At 41.4% G+C, this 26,589-nt stretch overlaps 3 protein-coding genes and 1 long non-coding RNA gene across 7 annotated transcripts in view; 3 read left to right on the top strand and 1 right to left on the bottom strand.

Annotated features, from left to right (window-relative positions):
• LOC124185792 overlaps positions 1-11,429 on the top strand; it is a 30,634-nt gene extending 19,205 nt beyond the window's left edge. Inside the window, exon 3 of the long non-coding RNA XR_006871472.1 lies at positions 11,060-11,429. This is a non-coding gene — a long non-coding RNA (uncharacterized LOC124185792). The remainder of the gene's footprint in view (positions 1-11,059) is intronic.
• Positions 356-5,819, top strand: LOC124185791 (lysoplasmalogenase-like protein TMEM86A). Its single transcript, XM_046576910.1, has 6 exons — positions 356-563; positions 2,376-2,539; positions 2,631-2,824; positions 3,063-3,178; positions 3,338-3,448; positions 3,544-5,819. Exons 1-6 carry the CDS (start codon positions 543-545, stop codon positions 3,637-3,639), a joined length of 702 nt encoding a protein of 233 aa, XP_046432866.1. The 5' UTR covers positions 356-542; the 3' UTR covers positions 3,640-5,819.
• On the bottom strand, positions 4,616-10,596 carry LOC124185781 (DNA repair protein complementing XP-C cells homolog). 2 transcript variants are annotated; one of them, XM_046576890.1, is made up of 5 exons: positions 8,228-10,208; positions 7,944-8,149; positions 7,593-7,854; positions 7,307-7,475; positions 4,616-7,191 (listed from the first exon to the last, which is right to left on the bottom strand). In XM_046576890.1, the coding sequence occupies exons 1-5, from the start codon at positions 9,956-9,958 to the stop codon at positions 6,806-6,808; spliced, it is 2,754 nt and encodes a 917-aa protein (XP_046432846.1). In that variant the 5' UTR covers positions 9,959-10,208; the 3' UTR covers positions 4,616-6,805. The 2 variants fall into 2 exon arrangements, with proteins under 2 accessions (XP_046432846.1, XP_046432847.1); XM_046576891.1 differs by lacking the exon at positions 4,616-7,191 and having other exon boundaries at positions 7,330-7,468; positions 8,228-10,596.
• Positions 11,430-12,853: 1,424 nt separating the features above from the next.
• On the top strand, positions 12,854-26,453 carry LOC124185789 (paired mesoderm homeobox protein 2A-like). 3 transcript variants are annotated; one of them, XM_046576906.1, is made up of 5 exons: positions 12,854-13,148; positions 13,226-13,317; positions 15,120-15,842; positions 20,406-20,599; positions 25,941-26,453. In XM_046576906.1, exons 3-5 carry the CDS (start codon positions 15,488-15,490, stop codon positions 26,355-26,357), a joined length of 966 nt encoding a protein of 321 aa, XP_046432862.1. In that variant the 5' UTR covers positions 12,854-13,148; positions 13,226-13,317; positions 15,120-15,487; the 3' UTR covers positions 26,358-26,453. The 3 variants fall into 3 exon arrangements, with proteins under 3 accessions (XP_046432862.1, XP_046432861.1, XP_046432863.1); XM_046576905.1 differs by having other exon boundaries at positions 12,854-13,317; XM_046576907.1 differs by lacking the exons at positions 12,854-13,148; positions 13,226-13,317 and adding an exon at positions 13,402-13,540.
• Positions 26,454-26,589: the final 136 nt, after the last annotated feature.

Here is a 26,589-nt window from a genome sequence, read left to right as displayed (position 1 = left end):
AAATGCCTGTTCGGTCGGTAAGGTAGGAATCACAGTGATCGGTCTGATACGTACGCCTTGTGTGTAATATGAAATTTTTTAGCAAAATGAGAAGTAATATACGACAAGACGAAGGTGCTTCGGATAGCGTGTGGAAAAATCGAAGCTCAGCTCGTGCCTAATTTCAATAACGTTGAATTCTCGATAACGGCTGAGAATGAAAACTGAAAAGATAATGAATTTTACGAGTTGAGCCTGGAGATTGAGGCCTCGATCGAGCTTTAAGCCTGAGACCAATCAGGTTACCGTCGGGTTACCCCCCGTACGTTGCGATCGAACGAACCTTGACGTTCGTTATAAACGCAGCGCGAGTTTGTCGAAACGATACAAATACATAACGTATATACCCCTTTACAACACGACAGTGCAGCCAGTTGTCTCGTGTGCGGCGGACGGTGGTCGTTTGACGTCTTGTTGACACAAAGAGAAAATCCTGCCTAAAGATTGATTGAAAAAATACCTACGGATTGATGGAATACTAAAAGCAAACGAATCGCTGCAAAATGACATCGACCGCACAAGTGGTGAGCGTTATTAATTTTTTTTCTTTATTTTTTTCGTAAATATATTTACCCGAACGGCATCTAGTTCTTCTTAACGTCAACATTTGACGTTTTTTAAGCGATTTTAAGTGTGCGCCAGATCCGCACAAACATTAATTATGTGTTGTGCTTCGATTTTTATATTTAAACGTTCGTAAACTGATTGAAATTCGAAGGCAATGAATTTTTGTTAATATTAATATTTTAAATCAAAAGTCGAAATATCATCTATGCCGTTGTGATTTACGCATTCAATAATCAAGTTCGTAAATATTTCATTAACTTATTGTTAGTTACTCTGAATTATACATGCATACGTGCACTCGATGTTATGTTGCAAGCTTATCTCGCTTGCACTGCGCGAACAAAGAAGTTAATATTACAGGTATATACGCACATTTGTAATTGACGCAGAATATGCGACACGATCTACTTTATACGACCTGCAGATTAAAAAATAATTACATCAATAGAGTATAACGGTATTATATATACCTATATACAGGTATGTGTAATATATATTATCGCTGTTCGATGGCTTCGCCAAAAGTTCCGCATTGTGTATATCTATATGTACACAATCGTTTTCACGTTACTCGAAGAAAAACACGAGATAATAACAGACGAACGATACGATACAACATTTTTAATTGACGATGATAACTTCGCGATCGCAGTAAATATTCCGATTAACTGGGTATAAAAATTAATTTTCTTTGTTCAAAAACTACACGTACCATATCCGCGTATGCGTTTATGTATACAATATAGTATTGTATACTTATCCAAAAATAACATTGGCACGTGTAGGAAGTATATCTCCAAATTTTTCGTCTCCATTTTCCCCCGGTATTACATTTGCCGAAATAGTACACTGACGCCTATCCTACAGAATCGAACCCTGAACCTCACGTAATTCATATATTAGTTAATATCTGAATTACAAAATTAATACATCAATTTTAATGTTTAGTTATTGCGTAAATTTATACATAGACTCAATATTTGCACGTGAAAATTCACGGTAATTATAATCGCACATCGTACATGCACGCGACGATTAATTTGTTTACAAAAGTAATTGGCGTAAAACGTTGTGAAATTTCACGCGGTTGTTGTTGTGAATTTCAAAAAATTTCAACTCTCGGATAATATTGCGCACATCTTTGGATGAAAATATACCGAATTAACACACATCTTTGACTTGGAGAAAATATTAATTAATACTAATTTGATTTATGCTTTCGCGCGCTCTTGAATATCACGTGCGCGATCATCCGCGTTTATAACGACGTTGCAGTTATAAGTAACATCAGCGTAACGAAACATCGGGGAAAAATAGATATTTCCCAAGCTTATTGTTAGAATAACCGCACTACTCGAGTTTGCAAATTGAAATTAGTATTCCCTTCAATTTCAGTCAATTCAGAAATTTCTAAACAACGGTTCTGACCATCATGATGTATCTATAATTGTCAAACAACTTATATGCCATCGCGAATTTAAAATACTAATATACTCAAGATCATTGCAAAGTTGCATTTAAATAATATTAATTAATTTTCTATTTGTTGTTTAAGAAATTGATTTTTTTTCTTGAAAATCAGCGTATTTTTCGCAATGTGAACATAATTCTACAAAGTAAATAGCAATCAGTTTGTCGGAAAATTTTACCCTTATTTAATATATTTGCCAATTATTTGATATGCAGTATATTTCGAGAAAATCGTAAAAAACGAAAATCAAGACTATAGTGTAGAATTCGTTAAACAAACATTTTTACATTTGTTTCAGATAAAAAGTGTTGGTCCGAAATTAGTACCATTTTTCAAAAGTGTATCAGTCTACTTTGTTCTATTAGCAGAACAGCCCTCCCTGCTAACTGCCTGTTTTAAATGTTTGCCGATCATCAGTCTTATCGTTTTTATTCTTCTCCATGGAATTAACTTGTCTGAAGAGTGAGTTTGATACAGCGGTAAAATGCAAAAAATATGTCATTTTTGCAACTGTGAAACGTTGAATAACTTTTCATTCTTTCTCGCTGATCAGATATGCATTTCCTCGTCGGATAGTGACTGGCCTTTTATTCAGCTGTATAGGTGATGCCCTGCTGGTATGGCCAGCCTGCTTTGTTCCAGGAATGGGAATGTTTGCTATTGCTCAAGTCATTTATATTAAAGCCTTTGGCTTCGTTCCATTGAACGGAGTGTTAGGAGCAATATTATATGCCCTATGTGCAGTTGGTAAGTATATCAGTTGTGAGATTATGAATTTCCTATTACTCATAGTCTGACTTTAAATGAAGTGCTTAATGCACAAAAACCTTGCTGATATTATATTTCAAATATTTTCTCATCTCAACAGAATATGTTACCCACTGGCATAATTGATCGATCCATATAAAAGACATTGCCGACTTTCAATTTCCAATTTGTAAAACACAGTGTGATCCAACATTTTTACCAAAGTTTATAATTACAGCTATTTTTCTTTTGATGCCTGGTCTAAATGGTGTCTTGATGATTGGGGTTCCGTTGTATACAATACTTTTAACAACAATGGCATGGCGAGCTATAGCAAGGGTGCAATTTTTTGAGGTAAATTGATTCTGCATTAACTGTATCAACACTGATATCATTAGAGTGTTTGCTAATTAGCTGTACGTTTTCAACGCTTTATATTCAACGTAGTTCCAACATTAATAGGCTCTTTAATGCCTCTATAACAAGGATGTTGTCCTTTTGTTTCATCAACAGGAATTATGGACCTGGTCAAAAATGTGTAGTTGTGCCGGTGGTATATGCTTCGTTATATCAGATGCTTTGATTGGTTTCCACTACTTTCACAGTCCTATATCGTATGCTCAGGTACCAAAAAATAAGGATGGTTGCTGTTACGTAACTCTCAAGTTTGCACGGTTCGTATCAACAGAAATATGTACATACAAGCATATATGTTTCAGGTATTTATAATGATTACCTATTACGCAGCTCAGCTTGGAATAGCTTTGAGCGCTGTGGATTCAAGAGACAATATTAAACCGCATAAGCAGCGGTGAGGTTTTTCTTGGGTAATATATTAGTTGCTACAGTGGTTGAAGTGTTGGCTGATTCTTACAATGGCAGGAAATCAATTATATTCGTGATCTAGAAACGAATAGAGGGTAACAAGGGAATATCGTATTCTGGAATCTAGGAGGTACATTATAATTATGGGATATGGATATCAACAGTATAATTAGTTTAGCACGTTTTTAGGATTAGGTTAAATACGAGTCTTGTTCGCTGGTCGTATTTAGGTCAATTTAACTTTACAACTTGAAATTCTGTATTAGGAAATTAGTATACCGGGTGGTTCGTATTTCGTACGAAGCTATGTAATTTTGCGAATACCGTTGTTTGAGTTAAAAGTGTAACAAAGAATAGGCATGAGTTTTCGTTGTCATGTATCAATGAAATTATTAGTCAACAAAGAGATATAGGTGGGAATATTCTGTTTCCACGCGCCAGCTCTGTGATATATGGTAGAAACATAATTCTGAGATAACTGAAACATTTCTTTTCGTTGGTATTTATTTATCTTTTCCAATTGGAAATTTACGACTGTGGTTTAAGCTTCTTAGCTGATGTAAAATTATTTAAATTACTTGTTATTAATGAATCGTGAAACCGAAGGCATTTCAGTCAAACACATTACTGGTCGTGGCTCATGTAATGTTCGTGGTACTAGAGGTGGCTTATGTAACGTTGCAGTGGTGCAATTCAATTGAACAACCTTAAACCGTTTGCTACCCATCATATAAATATGCAATCATGTTAATTCATGATTTTACAAGCAAATGGTGTACTAAGACTGATAATGAACTGTTCAGGGTCGAAATGATATAGCATTTAAGTGGCCGCATGGATCATAAGTTGAGGTGTTCGGAGTAGTGTTCAGTTATCGGATCTAGTGATGCCTTCAATATGGAACTCGACAATTTTACCTAAATGCTGATGTTTCGGTACATGTATTAGGGTATTCCAAAACAAATCTATGTTACGTTTCTTTTTTTTTTTTTACCTCCAGCTCTACAAGGCTGTTGGAGTAAGTTCTACTTATCATTGATCGATTTTACTACAAACGAGTCAAATTTCGCGATGGTGTCACCTTGGTAAGGGTTGGAAGCTTTGTTTGGATCAAATATATCCTTGTTGCTTTGATGCATGAAATACATATGATTAAATCGAGCGTCTATTGTATTAGATAAACTATTGTGTTACTTTGATGTAGATGGGATAGAACTCATTACAGTATAAAGTTATGTTTCAATTTAAAAAAGTAAACCGTAAATATTGTTCTTCATAAGCAATTAGAGAACAAGGCAACTTTCATGATTGGAACTCTAACGGTTATTCCATTTTCTATTGAATAAGATAATTTACCAAACGCGGATTCTACTTAGAATGTATTAAATGAGCTGTTTGTTAGCCAGAATCTCAAACTTGTCACTAAAATATTTTTCTATCTCTAGTAATATAGATCTCTAAACTTAATACGTTATATAAAATTTAACACATAAATTTTACTATACATCAAATCAATATTCAAACTCGAAATTATTATTGCATGAGAAAATATTGAAAGAAATAGTCGATTTGGTCTCCCTAAAATAGAAACGCGTACTTGTTCAATGCATGCTCAGTACTGTGCATATACATAGATGATCAATCAGTTTGACAATGTAGTTTAAACTTGAAAGTCATAAATTCATGATTATAGTCAAGAAGCGTGAAAGCTCATTGAAATATTTATTCGGAATCCGAATTCCGAGTATGTTAATAAAAAATTTATGCTTTGACAACTGTCAGTTATTCGAAATAGCTGTGAAATAATTCAATAAGTCTTTATATCAAGCATTAATAACAATACACACAATCAGTGTCGACGGTTAAATTATGCTAGTAAGAATTGATGGTATTTGGGTTATTACTGGCTTCAAAAACGTGCTGTATTAAACAATTTACTTTATGTGATACATGAACGCGATTCGCAAGCGTTACTCGATTAGATGATATTTTACTACTTACAAGTTTATTAGGCTGTGTAAACGATTGATGACGTATTGCAGTTGGTCTCGTTATTATATTAATTAAATATAGAATGTGTAAGTATGTGTATTTGTATAGGGAAATGTGAATAATTGTTGTTAACTAATTTAGACCGAATATATAAGTGTAATAAAATGTACACTCTTTAGTCTGATGTTTTCCATTTCTATTACGGTGTTTATTTAAAACATCATTTCTATTCACGTGGAAAAATTTCCACTGTGCCTGCATTATTTTCAGCGCAAAAATGACATTTGTTTTCTGAATTACCATATGTCGCAATACGTGTTAAAGTTATAAATATACTACTTAGTAATGAGGCAAGAGCGGTTGGCGGTTTTTTAAAGCTATTCTTGTCGTTGGGTAATTTTTATGGAGACGTGGTAATATGAGAAATATATGAGGTGTTAGTGAATTATATGTATTTATTTGTTTAATACCAAGTACATGCACACAGCATGTCAACTGTATCAATGATGAATTCAGGAAAGATTGTACAACGGACAAAGTATTACTTAATTTCGCATAATTGTCTTAGAATGAAAGTGTTGAGCATAATTCTAAGAAAGATATAGCCGTTATATTGTAAAATCTGTTTGAAATTCAAGCTAAAAACAAATCAGAAGAATACCAGTCGATATTATTGTGCTTATATAACTACATAACTGGAACAGGCAGCACTCGAATAATTGGCATTCAATAGTGGTTGATGCTTGCGGTGTATCTTCAAACCACATTGGTGAAAAGAACAAGAAAACATTCGTGGCGCATGTTTCTTCAATACCCAGCTATTTCTATACATACTTGATAACTGTGTTTTACAAACTATGAGTTATAGAAGACGTTGAGGTAAAAAAAAAAAAGACCATTTTTAATGATATTTACAGACTATGACAAGGTCAGGGTAAACAAATAAAAAGATCAAAACATATAAGGGCCACAATATCGAACTTTTAAAGTTTTTAAAGTTTAATTTATAGAATTTAACAATATAGAATGCCGAAGTACGGAAAAGTAATTTGTGACTTTTAAAAATACTTTGGCGATAAAGGTGTGGAGGAAAATAATTGAATTTTTCTCGTAATCTTTGAAAAGTGCCGCAACGATCAACGAGCTGACACGTTTACTTATGATCTATTTTTTTTTGTCAACCTTTGTTTTTTTCCCACCAACTTTGGTTTGTTTTACCCGTTTGTTCGTTTGCTTATTGGATGTGCTGGATTTTTCTTTTTCTTCGTCAGCATTAAAATCATATTTAGCTGTTAGTCGTTCTCTGATGAAAACAGCTTTAATCAACTTCCTCCAATTTCCGTAAACCCTCTTCTCGTATTTCTCTCTGGCACGCTTATCTGCCTCTGCTTGTTCCACTTCCCAAGCCTCCCGTAAAACATCTTCAAACTCCTCACAAACAATAAATCCATCAAAAGCAGGCAGCGCCCCATGTCCTCCGAAATTGAAGCCCACCACAGCTGGAGCACAATCAATGTCCAACTTTCTTGCAATGCGGTTCAGTGCTGGAACTGGATAGAAAAAAAATACACATCTGACGTTATTCCTGTACAGGTATTATTTTTATACCAACAGTAGCCAATGACATACAATACGGATGTTGTTCTATATTAATAGATTACTCACGCTGAATGTGAACAGTTCCTTTAGGCAACATACACTGTTTGAATAAATCCACATTTCCATATTCATTCCGAGGCACAATCCCATCCTTGGCTTCTGGTGGAACGTACGGATCTGTCTGCCATTTTCCAAATACTTCCAGAGACTCATCCTTCAGCCTGGCACCTGAAAGCTTTCCATCAACACCGTGTGGTCATTGTACAAGAAATCCATCGGGATGTGTAGGCATGATGTTATGCAAATTGCAATCAATAAGATAGAGCAATTCTAGTAACTGAACATGATGTACCTTATCATATTTTGGTCTTGCTTTAACAACTTTGTAGCAATTCTCTCCTGGTTTCACTACCCTAGCGCTTTTGATCCACGTTTCGCGGGAGCGCAATGTGTGAACACAATGACGAGAGAATATAGGCTCGCCACGAACGTAACCAAGTGGAACGACATCCGGCGGGTAAAAGGCTTCAAATTTGAGAAGATGTCTGGGCAGAACGTACAGAGGATGACCTTTGCACTCCGAAACTGTCTTTGGTAGGGGTTGTTCCAGTTCCCTGTAAGAAACAATGATTTTTCATTTATTTCTATGGAACATTAATCAGATAAGTATCATACATATCAAAAGACAGATACAGTTCATTACTTTTGCTTGAGCATCTCATCCTCTGCTTTTGTTAAGGCTGTTTCAGGTTCTTTCCAAGGAGTGTGGGCTTCTAGCCACCACTTTTCATCGATCCGTTGTTTGCGGGTCACGGTCAGCCAGTGGGGACAATATCGACGTGTTACATCCTTGACTCGACCCTCAGAATTCAAGGCCATGACGTACAGCACTGGATCCGTAGCATTTTTCTACAAGTATCAAAGCGGTGTCTTACTGTTACCTATTTGCAGATTCATGATTTATCAGACCAAGAGAATGATATTTACGTATAGATCGGCAACGCAATGAATTTTTGCATCTGGTACGCTGACGCTTATCCAATTTTCCTCGCATTCAACGTAAACTTCTGCCCACATATCCCTTGTGTTTTTCACTTTCTTTGGCTTCTCATTATTCTCTTCATCATCTTCATCAGACGATATCAGCTTCCTGGCGGTTGAGCTTCTCCTTGAACCTGTATTTGACTGTTTTTTAATTTTAGATACAGTGTTTTTATTCTGACTGCGAGAACGCTGCTTGGAAGCTGATGCTTTGTGCTTTGACCTGTGAGTTTTTTCAAATGGTTCATCATCCGTATCCTCCTCGCCATCCTCATTCTCCTCCTTATCATCATCCATTTTGTATTCATCATCATCATCGTCGTCATCTGTATCCTCATCTTTTGGCCAATGCTTATCAGCTGTTTTTGCCCGCGACCTTAAACTTCTTCCACCTTTTTCAGTCACCTCTTTGTCGTTTTTTACTTTATCAGAGTTCCTTTTGCCCTTCTTGTCAACGGGTATCGCGGCAGTCACCGTTCTTGATCTCAATTTTTTAGCTGGTGGTTTAACATCCTCCGCAGAATCTGAATTCGTACTTTTTTTTCTTTTTAGAATTTCAGCTGCCCTTCTCCTGGCCTCAGTGGCTTTGCGAAGCCTGGCTGATATATTTCCTTTTTCTGTTTCTTGTCCAGGAATTTTCGTTTCTTGTGATATTTTTGGGCTTCTGGTGGCCGTTTCTTTTTTCGGTTCCTTTTTTACCTTTGCATCTTTCACTTTGGAAGACTCTGGGGCGATGAGCTGCTCTTTTGTTACTTTAAGAGCCGGGGGTTGCAGGGATATAACCAAGCGACAGGTCAGCCCCAAGGCTCTTAGCGTTGCTACGTAGAGTAATACGAGTTCTTGATAATTGTGGATCTCTTTGTCTTTGAGTCTCCTCAATAAATTCAGCGTCGTAATGCCGGACTCTGGCTTGCCCGTAGGAAACGTAAACACACCTTGAAACCATTTGGTGATTTTTTCAAGATAAGACAGATCAACCCTGCCTTTTGGGTAGCAGTTTTTCGGTGCCAATTTTAGTGCAGCTGCAAGTAATATCGGATTGTTAATTTGCTTGTTTACGTAAAAACCATGCGCCATCCAACAGAGGAGTCCTACTTTGTGTATCAATACTTGATTGGACCTAAGCTGTTGATTCAATTTCTTTTTCAACAAATCTTCAAGCGTTTCCTGTTTCTTCTTCTTCCTCTGATTGAAAATCAGTTTCGAATCGACCAGGGTTATTTTTACCCCTTCTTTTGGAATGCTGTAGTTAGACGGAGCGGAGTCTTCAGCTGGTCCTTCTTCGTCCGGCTCGTCCTGATCTTGCTCCGCAGTTGAAGCTGTCGCTCCAGTTTCTCCCAAGAGTAGAAGATCAGCTATTTCGTTGGTGAGTTCTTTTTTCACTGGTTTGGTATTTTCAGGTTTTTCCGCGCTGCTCTGATCAGATTGAATCGCTTGACTTTTCTTCGTCGCCTCAAGGTTCTTGAGGACCTGAGCCATGAGGTCATCATTGTTACCGTGGGATTCATTTTCGTAATCAAAATCCGACTCCTCCGAACTTTCGAGCTTCTTTGGTACGCTCGCTGTTTTTCGAGTAGGTTTTGTGAAAAACGGTGATATTGACTTCAGCTTATCCGGGGCTACCATAAACTCGTTACTACTGTCCGAGCTCTCGCTGTCAGACCCATCAGCGTTCATCTTCCTCACTTCAACAACACCCTTAATAACGAATTTCAAACAAAGACTAACCTCGAAACCCGACACTCACAGTCCACGTGACCGCCATAACACGCTCGTCGTTTGTTCGCGCGCGCGCGCGCAAAAATGTCAAAGGTTCTCCAGGTATAAAAGTGATTGCATAATATTATACATCACAGTACGGGGAAGGGATATTCGCTGGGTTCGCAACTTGTAACTGCTGGAACGTTGAATTATAATCAGCCTAAACTGGTTCGCGTTTCTCCTAAAAACTCTGATGAGACCGGTTTGACCCTGAGAAATTTTCGTCTCTCTCTCTCATTTTCTCTCTACTAATCACGTTTCAACATCTAACCAACAACAACCTTGTTGTATTGTTGTGGATAACACTGATCTGGTATACAGGTGATCGGTGGTAGAGCTGGTTTCTAACCGACGACGACATGAGAAATTGAGCGACTGTTACTTGGCGAGCAAGCGAAAAGTTTAGTTTACACGTGTTTTAACAGGTATCACTACTGGTATGATGTTGATAATACAGCATCACGGCTCCACGTGGTGTTATCATGAATTTTGTGTTGGATGAAACGCGTTACAGATATCGTTCGTAATTTTCTATCGTGCATCATGAGTGTGAAATGGGTATTTTAGATTCCGAATTTATTAGTTTCAGATAAATATGCATGAATTTTCCCGTTTTTATTCATTGTTTTATAATACACGGAATAATTAAAGCTCGGCCAAAATCACACACGATTAATCGATTTCAACGAATGCAATATGAAATCGATATTTCTTTTCAACACGATTTCTAATCATAAATCTGTCTGCGTTTATCCTGCGATTATAGCAAAACATTTTTTAGTATATATAAATTAAAAAATATAACTGATCGGGTGCATAAGTGATTCCGTATATTGGAAAGATTTCATTGTGCAGGGGGGAGAAAGAATCATTCTAACACTTTAATTATTTCAAGCTCATGTTTTGAACTTTGAATTAGCTGTTAATTTGCTACGGATTACTGCAAGTTAAAGTGCTCTAAACAATATATTGAACAATTCCACCGCGCTTAATGCATTATAAATTTCTACTTTATAGATACTATACTGGACTCCATACGAGATGATGATAGTTATTTGTGTGGAACCCTGAGATGAGCCGGTGACGTATACGCGACAGTGGCAGGGCATTGATGGATTAGTTACACCTGTACCGCAGTATGACTCTACGCTGATGCTACTTTGCATAATACATATAGCTACACATCCGCGGTGTTTGGGAGACGCGGTTCCAACAAGGAAATGCCTCACAGTTTGCAACACGCATTACCGGGATTAAACAGTGATAGATCTGCAGGAGTAATAGGGATCGAGGACTTATTTCCGAGGTATCGAAGGAGCATAATATCCTTGTGTAGGCGAGGCTTGACTGAGCTCCAGAAGAACGAAAGCCAATCTGGGAACGGCTGTGCCAGCTGAAACGCTGCAGAGATGCTTCGGGCGTCGCGAGGCCCTGAGAATAGACGTCGCGACGCCCCCCCGCCCCCCGCCCCGAACACCGCCCGACCACCCCCCGGCACCCTCAGCCATCCTCAGCTCACCCTCCTATTGCCTCCTGCAGCTAAACTGATTATAGTCGAGCGCGCGGCCCCTCCGTCTGCTTAATTAAATTAGAAACTTACAATCATCTAATGTTATGTGGACCTTGCCGCTTACTTTTGTAAGTACAACTGCAGGGCGAATTTACACCACCGAGTGGGTGGTCGAGGCTCTGTGTAGGTGTTCTTGCTTCTTTTAATATCGCAATGCTGTTCCGTAACGGTATGTACCTACTTAACCGCGAATCACTTTTCAGCGTAATTTATACATAATAATACATATAATATGTATAATGCAAGGCATGCGTAACTTATTCGTTGACTGATTATTAGTTTTTTCATGCACAAGCAATTATTAGTAGACATTTGTGTAATTTGATTTTCATCAGACGATTATGTCAGAGAATATCTCGATGGTAAAATTGACTCCCAGCGATTTTTCACGCGACACGTTTAAAAATTTATCGTCACACTGTGCGCGATGCCACGGTCGTTTGATTGACTGCATCCGTTGATTAACGAACATTATTGGCATATACAGAAGCATCTGCATTGGCGGGAATATCATTCAGGTAGCGCTGTTCCATTGCGAGCTTTTATTTCACCTCTTGTTGCTCGTGTTTGCTTTCAGGCCGGCAATGCGGCTCACAATCAGAATTGAAATACGTTTCTGCGAACGGTGCTTATATTGTATACAATACACGTGTGCGTAGGCATGTGCGTATATATGTAGGGGTGTATGTAAATGGATTTTTATATCCCCCAACTTTCAAGGTAATTAAAAATTTCTTTATTCCGTCGATTAAAACGTTACATAACGGTGCGTTTGTGCAATACAATAACAATATTGTGTTTTCACAATTGCTAATTACATTTTGCATTATCTAATTGTTTCAGTAGAATATAACAATGTTATAACCGAGTCATCCGGAATCATGATTATTTAACCATCTTAATATTAACAACAAACATCCTGTGTGGACTGGAAACCGGGATGAGTAAAAAAAAAAAAAAAAAAACCAACTCAACCGTGCTTGGAACGGAGTAAATTGTAGACGTATAGCTCGATGAAGATGAATGTATTTCCCGAGTAGAAATCCGAACGGCGTCCAGAAATATTAAATTGTATTCCTACGGGGCGTCAAGTGGAGGGTGGAGAGCAGGAGGCGAGGCACCTAACCAATATTTAATCAACTTTGGAGGAGAATATTATTCTCCGGACAAATCAAGGACATATGTAGCAGACCGCCGGCGTCCCCTTTTCCGTTATTTCGGCGTGCATGTGCGAGCGCGTCTGAACGGCAGAAACGGAGCAATAGCAGCTAGAGAAGTGTAGAGAATTTTCGTGCGGGGAACCCCGGCCGTGGCGTGCGGCGTGTGCCGCGGATCCCTAGGGAGGGGATTCCCTCCCCGGGTTACGGAGACTCGGGCAAGCGCAGGATACACGCGGGAGCGGCGATCGACTCGTGAGAACAAGTGCAATACAAGTGTCGCACCGTTCATCCCTTGGGATAATACCGAAGGTAGAAGAGCCAGAAGAGCCAGAAGGGGGGGCGAGGAGCGTGTTTCCGTCTACCTTGTATACGTGCAGTAAAAAATTTTACGCTTTTATTTATCGTCAATTTATCGTCGAGCAAACAACTAAAGCGAGGAAAATTTCATTACAGAGACCTCGCGCATCTTATACGGATGGATATATACTACGGAACAATGAAAGCCTCGCCTCGTATAGTTTATCCTGCAGAAGATACACGATCAGGTATTTGTCCGTTGAAGATAGGCATACGTACGGACCTATGTAGGTGTACGGTTTGGATCGAAACAACGCCGCTCTTCGTGAACAAAAGTTTAGCTCAATTATTGACCGTATCGAACGTCGAATCTCCCGGGCGTACCGGGAGATCTTGCCCAATTGGTTCTGTACAATTTCACCCCCCAGTCGCAACACCGGATCGTTCGAAACTACCTCTTGCAGGTCAACGGTACGGTTCACTGATTTTTAGTACCAAATGTATTGTACGTGGAACGGTACATGCAGTTATTTATCGGAAGTTTATGCACTATGCACGACCGGTTTTATCACAGGGTTTCTATAAAACTCGGATCAAATTTCGCCGAGACGGAAATATAATAAGAACCAGTGAAAAGGAGGCGCAAGAAAATTATTTTATGCTTTTATTTTCTGACTGAATCAAAGAAGAAGAAAAAGAGAAAGAAGAAGTAAAAGAATAAGAAAAAGGCGGCAGGACTCGGGAGTGGATCGCATATAAATCATTCAACTCAGTCTTCAAATTCTGTCAATTTGTTAGAGTAGCTCTGGCATTCTGGGAAAAGAATGAACTTGGGAAATCGATACACATATCCCTCGAAACGGTGCCGGAGCGTGTGTAGATATGCATTCAAACTACTCGTAGTCCGAATACGCGAAACAAATTTTAGACATTATTCAGTGCATTTTATTAATTCTTTTCCGTACTACACGGAATCTTTCACGGTTATACTATACTTCGGTGAAAGTATAATGTACGTCAGTGATTTCGACAAATCGTCAAAAACCGAGGCTTCGTTAACACGTTCATTTGTCGCATACGCATTGAGATTTGAAGGGCAAAGTTGTCGGATCTCTTACAGCCAGCAGTGTTCGATTAAAAAAAACCAATTCGGGTTCTCCCACGGAGCTTGAATTTCGCGACAATACCTACAGATGTAAACAAATTGTCTCACTAATTTACAATTTCCCATACGACCCCGGAATCGCGCAAATGACGAAGGACCGCACGTGTAAAAAAAGTACAGAGTGACCGTAGTGTCGAATGATCGAAACTTGAAATAGAGAAAGTTCAGCCAAGTTTAAAAATTCTGAATCTTAATGACCGGATTGTACATGCCGAGGTAAAGTGGCCTGAGTAGAATAACGACCGAATGCAGAAAGACTAGATAAGCGGAATCGTTCCGGTGGTTCAATACAAAGCAAAGGTTTTGGGTACCTGGCCCATGGGTCACTTACTACAATTGATCGTAAAATCAAGGGTTGTTTGTTCAAAACATTAGCCGGCTTCGCCGTCGGATGATAGCGTTCATTTTACCATGATGGTGGTCGCGCACCTCCGGAGAAGCCTCGCCGCGTCGGCTCGCTCCTCCATCACTCCGTTTGTCGCTACGCGGAGGTCCTCCCGAGGGTGGCGGCATCCCCCAAATTCCCACCCCCGTTCCTGCAACGGGGGTTGGTGGGTGGAGGCGGGAAACGGTGGGCGGTCGGTGCCCGCTTCCCCCGGGGGTGAGAAGCCCGAGGGAGGGAGCGGAATGGTCGTTCGCCGTAGGTGCGGGGGTGGGAGCACCCCGGGAGCAGCGAATCCGGGGGCGTCGAGGGCCGCCGAAGCCATGCCGCTTCCACGTCGAAAGCCACGCCCTTGCGCACCCTTTACGATGTTATTGAATTAAGCTTATCATTTGATTTTGAGGAAACCCACCAGTCGGTTGTCTCGGGTGCTCTTAGCGGGACGAAAAACTTGGCTATCACGGATAATCGCAATAATTTGATATCGCCTGATCCGATTACAGAGCGAGAGTATACCCGTCGCGGGCGAATTGTACACCGCGAGGAGAGGTGGTGGGTTTAACATCTCCTCGTCCAGGCCGCTCGGCCAAGGTCTTGGCCTGGCCTTACACCGGGGCGCCTCTTACCTCGCGATACTCGCCGTCGACCCCTGGGTCTGCCCGTCGGGGCACCGGGTCGGCCTCGCCGGCCACTTCCGGGTCGCGTGTCGCGGCCGCAGTCAAGAGCCGGTGGCCCCTCCGATGGCGGGAAAAAGCGGCGAGAAAAAATAAGGACGGAAGGACGGAACGGCCAGAGTCCAGGAGGAGGTACGTACCCTGCATCGAGGAGACGAAGGAGCGGCGACATCCCGGGAACCGGAAGTGATTCGAGCATGGACTACTCTTATCTGAATCAAGCAGCGGCTGCGGCGGCCGCCGGTTTCGAAGCCTCAAGTTGCGCCCTCGCTGCAAGTGAAATGCAATGCGGATACGGAGACCTCAGCTCTTGCTCGCAGATGAGCCAGGCCGCTTATCGCTACACCGCGGCCAGGGCGGCCGGATATCCTGGCAACGCCGGGAACCCGGGAACCGGCGGTGCGAACCCCCTTGGGCCTCACCACGGCGCTCATCCTCATGCCCACGGGCATCACGGGGCCCACGCTACTCCGTGTTCGGTTATGGCCGCCCGGAGTCAGGATGTTCATCGACACGCTGCCTCCATATTTCCGTCGGCGATCAACCTTCAGGGTGAGTTTGAAAGCCTGTGTTTCCAATGTTTGTTTTACCCTACGTGCTTGCGTACCTTTGTCCAAATTATTGTTAGTTGGTGCGGAAAAAAATTATGCTTCGCATCAGCGTGTTAAAACGTTGACGTTTTAACTTCGGTAAAAAAGAATTTGTTCTTTTACCAGTTTGTCGCAGACACCGCGAATTTCACTCGGTGTCTGATATACGGAGAGGTATCTTTGTTTCGCTGATAAAATGATTTTCTGAAACCTGTCGTCCCTGCACGGATTCACTGTATTAGGAATATTGAAATACTTTGTTCTATACTTAAGTCGAATATCATATTTATATTTTACAACGGTAAACAAATATATAACTGTTTTACTGGAATAATCAATTTCTAAGCCATCGAATCACATTCTTAGCAATTTTCTAAGATCGCTTATATCTCACACCTGTAAGAGATTCCAGTTTTTTTTCTTACCTAAAAGCAGTTCCAATTGGTTAGATACCTATAAATAAATTCGGATATCATCCTCGAAACTAACGTTAGTTTCATATCGATAAATTATCAGTGTTTAAAGTCAAGTAATTACTATCAGATTGACTTACCTTGAAAGTATATCTAGACCACAGAATTATTTTTACAGAAATTCACGAATGTGACGATCTTTTTATACTTGCTTCGTTAAATCATGAAAGTCGGAAAATTTTCACAACGCGGATCTAAACGGTGAAAAGTGTGAGGTGTAATATGCATCTAGGTATAGCTAGGGATATTATACCTACCCCCGCATTTTTGGGAATGAGCCAAGTCTCAAACGTGACAGTCTTTTCACAACCTGGTTTTAAAAAACTAGTTTCAACTGTTCGTAAGAATTATATAAAAATACGTGTGAATGATAATCTTTTCAAATTCTTACGCAAACTGTTTCGCCTAAGCAATAAATCTGTCTGGTGTATTCGCGGCTGGGATTTTCGACACTACATTATTCCGCAAGTTTTGTTTGCTAAATAGATTGTCAGAAGACAAAGGTGAATTTGAACCGTACGTCCTGAGAAGCTTGCAGACGTTCGTGAAACGTGTACATACATACACGTCATTTTTCGGACAGATCTATTTTACTTACGATTCAGGTTTCAGTTTACTGAACTTTTTATCTGTCGTTCAATCTCATATTAAAAATCAGTTAACACGATAACAATACAAAATTGAGATACACAACGTGCAGCGACGGCTCAAGTACCGCTGGATAAATATAAAGTTACATGCGCCAATATTTCGATCGTCAATTTGTAACTTATAGCGTAGTTCTAAGCTCGCGTCATTCTGCACGGAATTATTTAATAATAAATTGATAAAAGTGTGTTAAAAAAAGCGAAAAAAAAAAAAAAAAACAACAAGGTGTTACTTGCGCGAAAAAGTGGCAGACAGCCAAAGCGACAAAGCGTCTGATTAAATTTCTGCAAAACGATTATACATACCTGCATATATTTTGCGCATAACAAATAAAATGTTTGCAATACGCGACTCGATCAAAGTGGAAATTGTTTTTTGTTTTGCAAAGATGATTCGTATCGGGCGAAATCAGGACCGAGAAAAGAAATGATTTTTCTTATTTGTTTTCCTGATTTGGCAAGCACTGCACCGGCTTATCGCGCAACGAGATTGGGGTTACGGTGAAAGAAAACTAGGGAGAAAAGTCTGTGGCTACACATGCGGTCAGTGCAGGTCCTGATTGTCGCATTGTTCGATTTATCCGGGGGTAACTTTGTTGCGGATTTTGATCACGTTCGCTAGAAGCGAGGCAGCGGCGGCGGCGGTAAATAATACAGGCCTGCGAAATATTATTTTTAATTTCCTCGCGAAGTAATACCGTTTTTTTTTTTTAGGTATTTAGGTATATTGAATTAAAATACAGCGCTAGGTTTTTTTTTTTTTTTTTTACAGCACATGGAGATTTGTTTTTATGCAAGATATGCATGATTACAGATTTGTGAACAATTCTTATGAAAAAATAAAATATAAACAATATAAAACTGAATGTCTAGTTATAAACTGAACAGCACTAGTTTTAAACAAGACTTAAGAGACTGGATAAGACAAAAAGACTTGCGATATCTTTTCTACTCTCTTTAAAACTTCTGTTCAATCCTTTTCTCTTCTACTTACGTAGCTTTTACTTAAATATGCTTAAAATCACACAAACTACAAGTAGTGAGGGTAGATGAATATCTAAGTATCAACGCTCACATTAATACATATAATTAACAGAGAAATTGGAAGTTAACTCAAGCAGTACTAAGAAAACAGACAAAAAAAATGTATCAGAAAATTTACGTGATGGATTTTTTTTTAATGCTTTTCAGTTTAAACGCTACTCAGTTTTGTCAGGTGAAAAACATCGCAGGTCTTTGTAATCGACGGATCGTCTTCGGTTTTAGCTTTTCTAATTCGCAATGCAAACAATAAATGTATTTGATTTTTCACCCTCGCATGTAAATATAACGTTGAAACGGAGCGCGACTGAATCCGACGAAGAAATATTTGTGTCGTTGAAAAAATATAGTTGGATCGTTTCAAGGTCGCGAAAAATTTATTACGCGACGTGGGTGAGCTGTAGCTATGTGTAATAAAATTTATCGCGAATAGTTTCCAAATTCTATACTTATATTTATTTGCCATACTTTCTGCCAACGAAAAGTAAGCCTCACGTTTTCGATATTTCTGATTCTCCATTGTTTGACCGAGCAGAGATCACTCGATTAAATTTATGTAGTAATGTGAATAGTAAACGCGAGGAAACGTTTCAAGAATATACCTGAATTTCTATTTTTAAGACGAACACGAACGGCTTCTACTATATTTTCTTACCACGAAACTTGTGCCAAACTGTATTTCGATATAATTACGTTTGCAAGTTTATGTAGTAAACATTATTACGTTGTAGAAAATTTTATTACAGAGACGAGTTTTGCTGAATTGAGCATATTTATTTTTTCACTGCACATTAATTGAGTTTTACGTGGCGCTTCTGATTTCCACTATTCATTGATATTCTCTACTTCTGCCAAAATTTCTGAGACTGGTAATTCGACGCGTTATAATTTATTGGACAGTAACGGAAACACCTGGATCGTATTAATAAGACTGATTGTAAAACTTTCGTAAGTTTGTTTGCGAATTGGTATACCAATATTTCTCACCCTCATTAAAAAATGTTACCAACGACGATAACAGCAAGAATGCACGATGCGTATTAAATATCATAACCGCTATAAAAAATCTAATCGTAACCAAACGAGACGCGTGTAGTTAAATTATTTTCGCATATATACCTAAATAACCAAATCCGCGCTTCTCGCCCGTACACACTCATTGATAAATTACTAATTACCAAACCGCAGAACAAAGATACCACAATTCGCAGGTTGCAAGATTTCTTACAAAACATGTGAGCAAATGGCAAAAGGAGAAAAACTCAACGAATCGGTAGTAACCGAATTACGTGTAGAAAGATTAGAAAAATATATACAGGAAGCAAGTGTACAGGGAAAAAGACAAGGCGAGGGGCGGGGGAGAAGAATTAGTAGAAAAATAGACACCCATCCGTAAGAAAAAGGCTAATTGTAGGAAAGAAAAAAGCACCGGATTCTCGGTGCGAGCCACGTTCTTCTTCCATTCTCTGACCTCTTCCTCCCCCCCCCCCCCCCCTCCCCCTCTCCTCGTCCCATCAACCCTCTCTCTTTTTCCTCTCGCCATACGTCTTGCGAGTCCCACGCATTTTTCTTCCCTTCACCCCCTCCCCGCCCCTCACCGCCCCCCGAAAGCTTTCCGATCCACCTCCAGCTTCGGGGACGCTCAACCCCGAAGGCGTCTTGCAGGAGTCGACGGTTATGCACGTCCCTATGGCTACCCCTAAGTTGGGGTGGGAGGGCGCGATTCGCGCGAGTAGCCAGCTTGCGACGCGGTGAAACAGTAGCGGAGAGACAAGATGGCAGTGAAAATCAATGGATGGCTCGCTCTCAGTCATTGCTATGGTTACGTCCCTCGCTCGCACAGCCCTCGCGGTCCTCACGGTCCTCTTCGCTGACTCTGCTCGAGCTTACAGGACCCCGTTACACCTCCATCCCTGACTGGTTTAGCCGCCGGACCGCGCGGTTCTCCCGCTAAAACTTTTTGTGCACACAAAAGTTTGCCTTGCTTTCAAACCTCCGATGTATACGTGTATGCATTATTTATACTGTACGTACATACATACATGTGCATACATGTATAAATCTATGAAATATACAGCAGAAAAACATCGAAATGAATTGTAGTATAGATTATGGACTCTGTTATACGACATATCTGATGTACGCATTTAGTTCTGGAAATTTTGAAATCTTCATGCAACTCATTGGATTTACCAAATTCAACAGCTTGTCGTTTTGATTAACCCAATGAAATTCCGTTGCCGTTAACGTAATCGGTACAGTCTCGAGACGAGTATATATGCGATAAGGAACCAAATATATCTGTTGTATCCACGGTTAGAATTAGCGATATTTTAAACGTTGAATATTTTGTTTTTCACGCAGGTGGTTTGGGGTACAAGGCCTACCCGGGGCACGACGGACTCGCCGAAAAGAGGAAGCAGCGACGGATACGAACGACGTTCACCTCGGCTCAGCTCAAGGAACTTGAACGTGCATTTCAGGAGACTCACTATCCGGACATCTACACGCGGGAAGAAATCGCGATGAAGATAGATTTGACGGAAGCTAGGGTACAGGTAAGAAGAAAAATTATGAGAAGGAGCGAGAGAGAGAGAGAGAGAGAGAAAGTTTTGTTAATTAACAATAATCGAAGTGTGCCGCAACTGACACGCTAAGAGGAAAAAAATATTTCTTTAAGAGGAAGTAAATATTTATTTGTCTCAATTCAAGATCTACGGGTCCAACATAATGTTTAGTCAATTCAAAAAATTTCTGTTAGACCAACAAAAGTATTTTGTTGAACCAAGCAAGCATACCGTATTCGGCGCATTTAGTTGAATCAAACGAATATCACTTGACTCAAATAATCCTTTCCCTCCGCGCATTGATACAGGTATACAAAAAGCAGCTCTCGTACGGTTGCAGGGTTGTTTTTCTGTGTTGCGTTGTTGACGTTTATTTTCGAAAAGCTTCATAGTCGCACACTGCAGCGATAGTGTGTCAGAACCGTTGAACAGTTTAATCCGTCAAGTCGTGACGCGAAGTGCCCATGAGGACGAAAACGGGATGTAGTAATGCAATTACAACGACCACTCACCTCCCTTTAACGAAGAGGGAACGTGAGCGATAGGATGCGATGCGATACTTGGCTGAGCGAGGAAGCGAGGTGCGCGAAAATAATTACTCCTCATTCCTATCCCTCGGATAGATCGACTTTCTTTTCCCCGTGCACCGACGTCTTATGCTAATCGTAAGTATCAATACTAGGTATCCTTTGATGCAGGGGGAAAAAAAACCAATGTATCTGTAATCAGAATTAATTATCATTTAAAATATCTGGTCTTAGTCAAATGAATCTGGAACCAACTCGTTCAATGACTTATGATAATTGTACGAGCGAGATCAGCCAGCGGCTGCATTACCTAAATCATGCAGAACTCTGATGAGCTAAATTTAGCACGTCGAGTATGTTCTCGATCCGTGGCTATATTCAGACGAATTATCGTAATTGTTGCACGCAGGTTTCTCGGTTCTTGATCATTGCCTTGTATAACTCATTATCGCGTCAATCAACCTTCGACGAGTCTACACTTCCACTGCAGTTGGAAATGCGGATGAAACGAGACAGTACAGGCACCTATACGTTGTCAATCTATCCGCACAAGGACGACTCATCTTCGGTGTCCATCTATCTATTTATCCATCTATCCGTCGTCTAGACGCCGGTTCGAATTCTCCGAATGGGTTCAGTGTAAACGATAATTGTAAGCGATGCTCGAAGAAGATTACTACGGCAAGCAGTACGTGACCAGCTCCGTAGGCTATTATAATTAATTAGGCCCCGTAATTAACCCTGAAATAACAATCAATTTTACAGTAGTTTGCGGCTGCGGGGAAACCGCGCACCGACCGCGAAGGCAGGCCTCGAGTTATCCTTTGTTGCCGAGAATTTCCTAGGTGAGGATGAGGTGAGCCAAGCCTCGGGTAGGGTTCGGTTCGTTTCACGTCAGTTTGGCTCAGTCGGGTAGCCGAGTTTCGGCTTGGGGTTTCCCTTTGGCTTTGGGTTTCGCTTCGCTCTGGGATTCCCCCGCTTGCTCCTCATCGTTTCATGCAAGCTCGTCTTCTCCTTGGCTCTATTCAATTCTGCACCTTCTCGCTGGCCCGTTTACTCGTTAAAATTTTCCACCATTCTTCCTCGCATTTTTTCCCTCCTTTTACCCCGCCAACGCCGAGTTTCCTCGATCCGCCATCATTGGTTCCAGCACCGAAATCCGAAACCCGTCCGTTTCGCGAAATTTAAATTGAAAAGAACGTACCACCCTCAACTAAATTCAACCATCCATCCGATCAACTTCTCCTCGCACGCGAAATGTGGATCTACAGTTTCCAACGTTGAACCCGGATCAACGTGCGCAATATATTTTCCATTCAGCGCCCCGGGATGTAAATATTCCGTGATGGGAACGCGTTAATGGATCATATAGTAAGTATATTGTAATTCGTGTGAATAGTATTCGAGTGACGGGGGTGATTCAGAACTCTGTATGCGGGTCCATCGCAAAAGATGAGAGAAAGTCCGTACCTACCCCGCGGTATGCTTCGAACTGCACACGCGGCGGGGTGCGGACGGCTTAGAATTGACGTAGTAGCTGGTATACGGAACAAACCCCTGCAACAGCCACGATGTCACGGTATACGACTTTCGGTCTTTCCGTGGGGGGACCAGCCCCAAGTCCCCTTGTTCCTCTCTAGAGACAATTGCTCACTTGTGTGCCTCCACGATGACTGCACTATCGTGTGTGTGCACCTCGTCTAATTAGCTGATTACACATCGAGTGAAGATATTAAACAGCATAGCTGTTATATCGAACAACTATTGAGTCTTCTCTTTTCAAGGTTCTTCGGAGCACGATTAACATCGAACAATTTCAAGTATCTATTGGGTATAAATATGCCGCTCGTGTGATTGTACATTCTTTTTTCTCTCCAAGTTCACAAGATCCTTGATCACCTTCAAAGCAGGTGTAAAGTTTATTGTTTATCCGCATCCTTGTTTTGACTCTGTATTCGTCCGATGATTAGTTATTAGTTGCGCAACGTTGCCCTTAAGTGACCTGTCGAGCGTTTCGGGGATAGAAGGTGCAAGTTTATTTCGCGCGGGGACGGAGACGGCGGTGGTGAAGGGTCGTGGGTTGAGGGAGCCGAGGATGGTGGGCTGATACACAGGGGGGCCATGCAGAAGCGTACCCTGGTAATTGCCGGAGCTATGTAGATCCACTTACAGTGATTAAAAACTGTCCTGCTGAGTATCATTTCGACCAGCACCAGTTCCCAGACCGAGCCCACCAACCGTCACAAGCAAACCCAGCAGCAACAGCCGCAAGGGTCCCAGGAAACGGTGTTTCTCATTTGACGAGGAACGCCGATTCAGAGACACACTTATTCCCCTATTTGCCAAGGGAGCTGCCGATGCTCTTTTCCATCAGATTCGACGTCATTCAGCTGTCTTGATAGCGATCGTCGTTGAGTCAGAAATTGAAGTTGTTGTGTTCCTATTGTTTTCAATGTTGTTTAAAAAAAAAAAAAAAAAACGAAAAAATATACTAAGGTATTTGTACGATTTATTGACAAATTTAGTCCCGATTACTGACCGTTTCAACCAGACAGTTACAACCAAAAAGGTCGATAATTGGTTCAGGGTCAATAACTGGTAGACTTACCTTAGTCAAGATTCCAGAGTAGTATCATCTCTAACATCGCAGTGTTCGTGAAATAATTACACGAATGGAATCACGTGTGTACGTACAGAAGTAGCTTTACGCAACGTATTGTAAAACGCCTGTACACAGATACGGCCTCCTAATTTGGCGAGGATAAGGCGTTAAACGGGATAATTTTCGCGCGTGAACATAAACTACATCGCTGTGCGTATATCACACCGACCGTGCCGCTGTATGAAAATTTATTATCTGGGACAGGTAAATTCGTCTTGCCCACCTTCCGCGAAGTGTTAACGTAGATTAATGCAGAATCGTGTAACTCTTCTAAATAACACCGCCGCGGCTATACCGTGCCGTTAGGTGTTAATTAAGATTCCAGGGTTGCGTGGCTGGTAATAATTGGCGCGTTCTCAATTAGCCGAAATTCCGTGATTTTTAGCTTACCGGCTCCCGTGTTGGCAGCTATATGTATACATACATACGCTCGTGTACGGAGTTCAATGAAACTGATTTCAAGCCTGCCGTTCATGCGCTAACCGTGACGGTGAACGCAAATACAGTACGATCTGTGATCGGCTTTTTGGATGGTAAAGAAACAACAAACAAAAAAAAACCAAAATTCAAACACGTGTTAGTGGAGACGGAAATTTGGAAAATCAGTGACGTGTTCGTCGCGTGCGAAAGGGTCAAACCTGTAATTAACGAACGCGCGTATTTGTGCATTCGAGCGAAACCGGGTAGATCAGAGTGAAACTGGTATACAAACGTACTCACCGTATCCCGCGATTCGACGAATCAACGTCATTCGATTAATGGGACGTGTTACAGAATTTTCTAGACGGATCGAGCGATGGAAATAGTTGACAAGAAAAAAATGTTGAATTAATGTTGGTTCTTTATTTTCGCGTTTCGCTGTGTTGGAAGCTGTATCGAAATTTCAGCGTCGGATTTTGCCGCGACTAGGCGCGCAGATGTCGCGGTGTTTGCTTTGTTCATCGGAACAAGGGTCGGCGTTGAGCGTCACCCCAAATAAAGCAGCGATTAAATATTTATCCTCGGCAAGGACATCTGTCATCCCTTTCCGTCCCGACTCCTCGTCTTGTTACATTTTATTTAACCAAGTATTTGCTTAACATTAACACCCGAACGGTCCCAATCCCCGCCGGTCTTCATACACACACACGTGCCGTTGATACACTCTGCGACCTTACAGTGCAGACCACTGGCTATGCAAACATACGCATATGTCAACCCTGAGTCAATTTTAGGTCTTAGTTCAGGGTAGCAGGTACATAAATAAATTTACCGTCACGGCGGGTATTTAGCAGTGCATACGTTATATTATACACATACACTGTAAACTGTCATACAATTTATTCAATGGGTGTGAAGAATGCGATAAGGAAAGTGAAAACGGGTGAAACGCGATAATAATTAATGTTGCAAAAAATTTTTACCATTCCACCACAGCCTCGCCGATCCGTGTAACAAGTACCATTTTCAACCCGAGCTGATTATGGAACAAAGCCGCGTTCGTACGGGGAATAGCTCGAGGTACGGGTAGCTGCAGGAGTTGATAAAAATCTAACAGCAGTGTTTGTCGTCCGGAAAAGGCAATCACGTTCATCATGCCGCTCGTTTTGGCTCCCCCTCCCCTGCCCCTCGTTCGGCATCATCCCCTTCTCCCCGAGAGCGGTAGCACCACCTTTCGACAGGTTTTCCGGGGGTGGCTGAGAGCGGAGTAGGTGGTATGGTACCTATGTACACGGAACTCTCCGTGTTCTGTACGTGCGAGGCCTTCGGGGGTGGAATTGAGGGGAGTAAAACCCCGTTACGCCTGGTCAGACAAACGGGAAAGCAAACAAATCCGCTACTTTAACATGCAGGTCACCGCCGCGTTACGTTTGTTTTATTTGTTATATACTATATTTTATTTGTCAAATAGAGCCAATTACGACGTTGCATGTGTATGTGGGACAGGGGTGGGGGGCGGGGGGGGGTTGGGGGTGGGAACAAACCGGAGAGAATCGCGGCATCCGTGATGAACACCAATCACCGGGAGTCGGTTTTTTTTTCTTTTTGCACGCATTTAATTTCCATAAATTTTCTATCCCGATGCGGCGACTCGCGCGACGAGGATTGTCGTTCGACATGATCGACTCGTTACTGAATTCCGGTGAAATATTGGTGCTTCCAGGTTTGGTTCCAGAACAGACGTGCCAAGTTTCGGAAACAGGAACGTCTCGCTCAGCAGAAATCAACCGGGCAAGGTGGAGTCGGGGGTGACAGCGGCGCCTCGAGCCCGGTAGCGGGAAGTGTCAAGACCGAGGGACGCTCCCCAAGGAGCCCGGCAACTCCGCCGGTGAATTCAAACAGCGTCCACTCAACCGCGGAGGTTAAAACGATCTCGAATTCGAATTTGGGAAATTCGAAACAGTCGAACGACGGAACTGGAAATTTGCAGTCCTCGCCGATCGTTCGTAGCGGCGGCGGGGGTGGTGGTGGGGGCGGGGGCGGCGGGGGATGGGGATCCTGCAGCCCGAGGCCGTTCTCCGCAACCCTGCCACCCTACCTCCTGGATCCACTCCCTCTAAAAACTGCAAATCTTTACTAATCCAAGATCTACCGGCGAGGTGTAATCGTAACGGTTTTTGTAAATAGATGTAACATGGTGAACTCCGGGATGAAGGATCAGAGACGGTTGTCGGGGATGGAGACACGACGTTTGTTGCCTGAAAATTTCACACAGATTAGCGATCCTTAACTCGAATGAAATAATACTGGCGTTCAATTACACTGTCCGATACTCATTTTGCATCGCTGATAGACGTTCGCGGTGACGGGGA

The sequence above is a fragment of the Neodiprion fabricii genome, chromosome 6 (assembly GCF_021155785.1).
Source record: "Neodiprion fabricii isolate iyNeoFabr1 chromosome 6, iyNeoFabr1.1, whole genome shotgun sequence".
Classification (NCBI taxonomy): Eukaryota; Metazoa; Arthropoda; class Insecta; order Hymenoptera; family Diprionidae; genus Neodiprion; species Neodiprion fabricii.
The sequence above is the reverse complement of the archived record's forward strand: the minus strand, read 5'-3'. Positions and strand labels throughout refer to the sequence as shown.

Coding starts and splice junctions, on each gene's coding strand:
- LOC124185781 (XM_046576890.1), bottom strand. CDS start 9,958: ATGAACGCTGATGGGTCTGACAGCGAGAGCTCGGACAGTAGTAACGAG. Junction 8,150..8,227: donor ATTGCGTTGCCGATCTATAC/GTAAATATCATT, acceptor TGATACTTGTAG/AAAAATGCTACGGATCCAGT. Junction 7,855..7,943: donor GATGAGATGCTCAAGCAAAA/GTAATGAACTGT, acceptor TGTTTCTTACAG/GGAACTGGAACAACCCCTAC.
- LOC124185791 (XM_046576910.1), top strand. CDS start 543: ATGACATCGACCGCACAAGTG. Junction 2,825..3,062: donor ATATGCCCTATGTGCAGTTG/GTAAGTATATCA, acceptor TTATAATTACAG/CTATTTTTCTTTTGATGCCT. Junction 3,179..3,337: donor CAAGGGTGCAATTTTTTGAG/GTAAATTGATTC, acceptor TTTCATCAACAG/GAATTATGGACCTGGTCAAA.
- LOC124185789 (XM_046576906.1), top strand. CDS start 15,488: ATGGACTACTCTTATCTGAATCAAGCAGCGGCTGCGGCGGCCGCCGGT. Junction 15,843..20,405: donor GTCGGCGATCAACCTTCAGG/GTGAGTTTGAAA, acceptor TTTTTCACGCAG/GTGGTTTGGGGTACAAGGCC. Junction 20,600..25,940: donor TGACGGAAGCTAGGGTACAG/GTAAGAAGAAAA, acceptor TGGTGCTTCCAG/GTTTGGTTCCAGAACAGACG.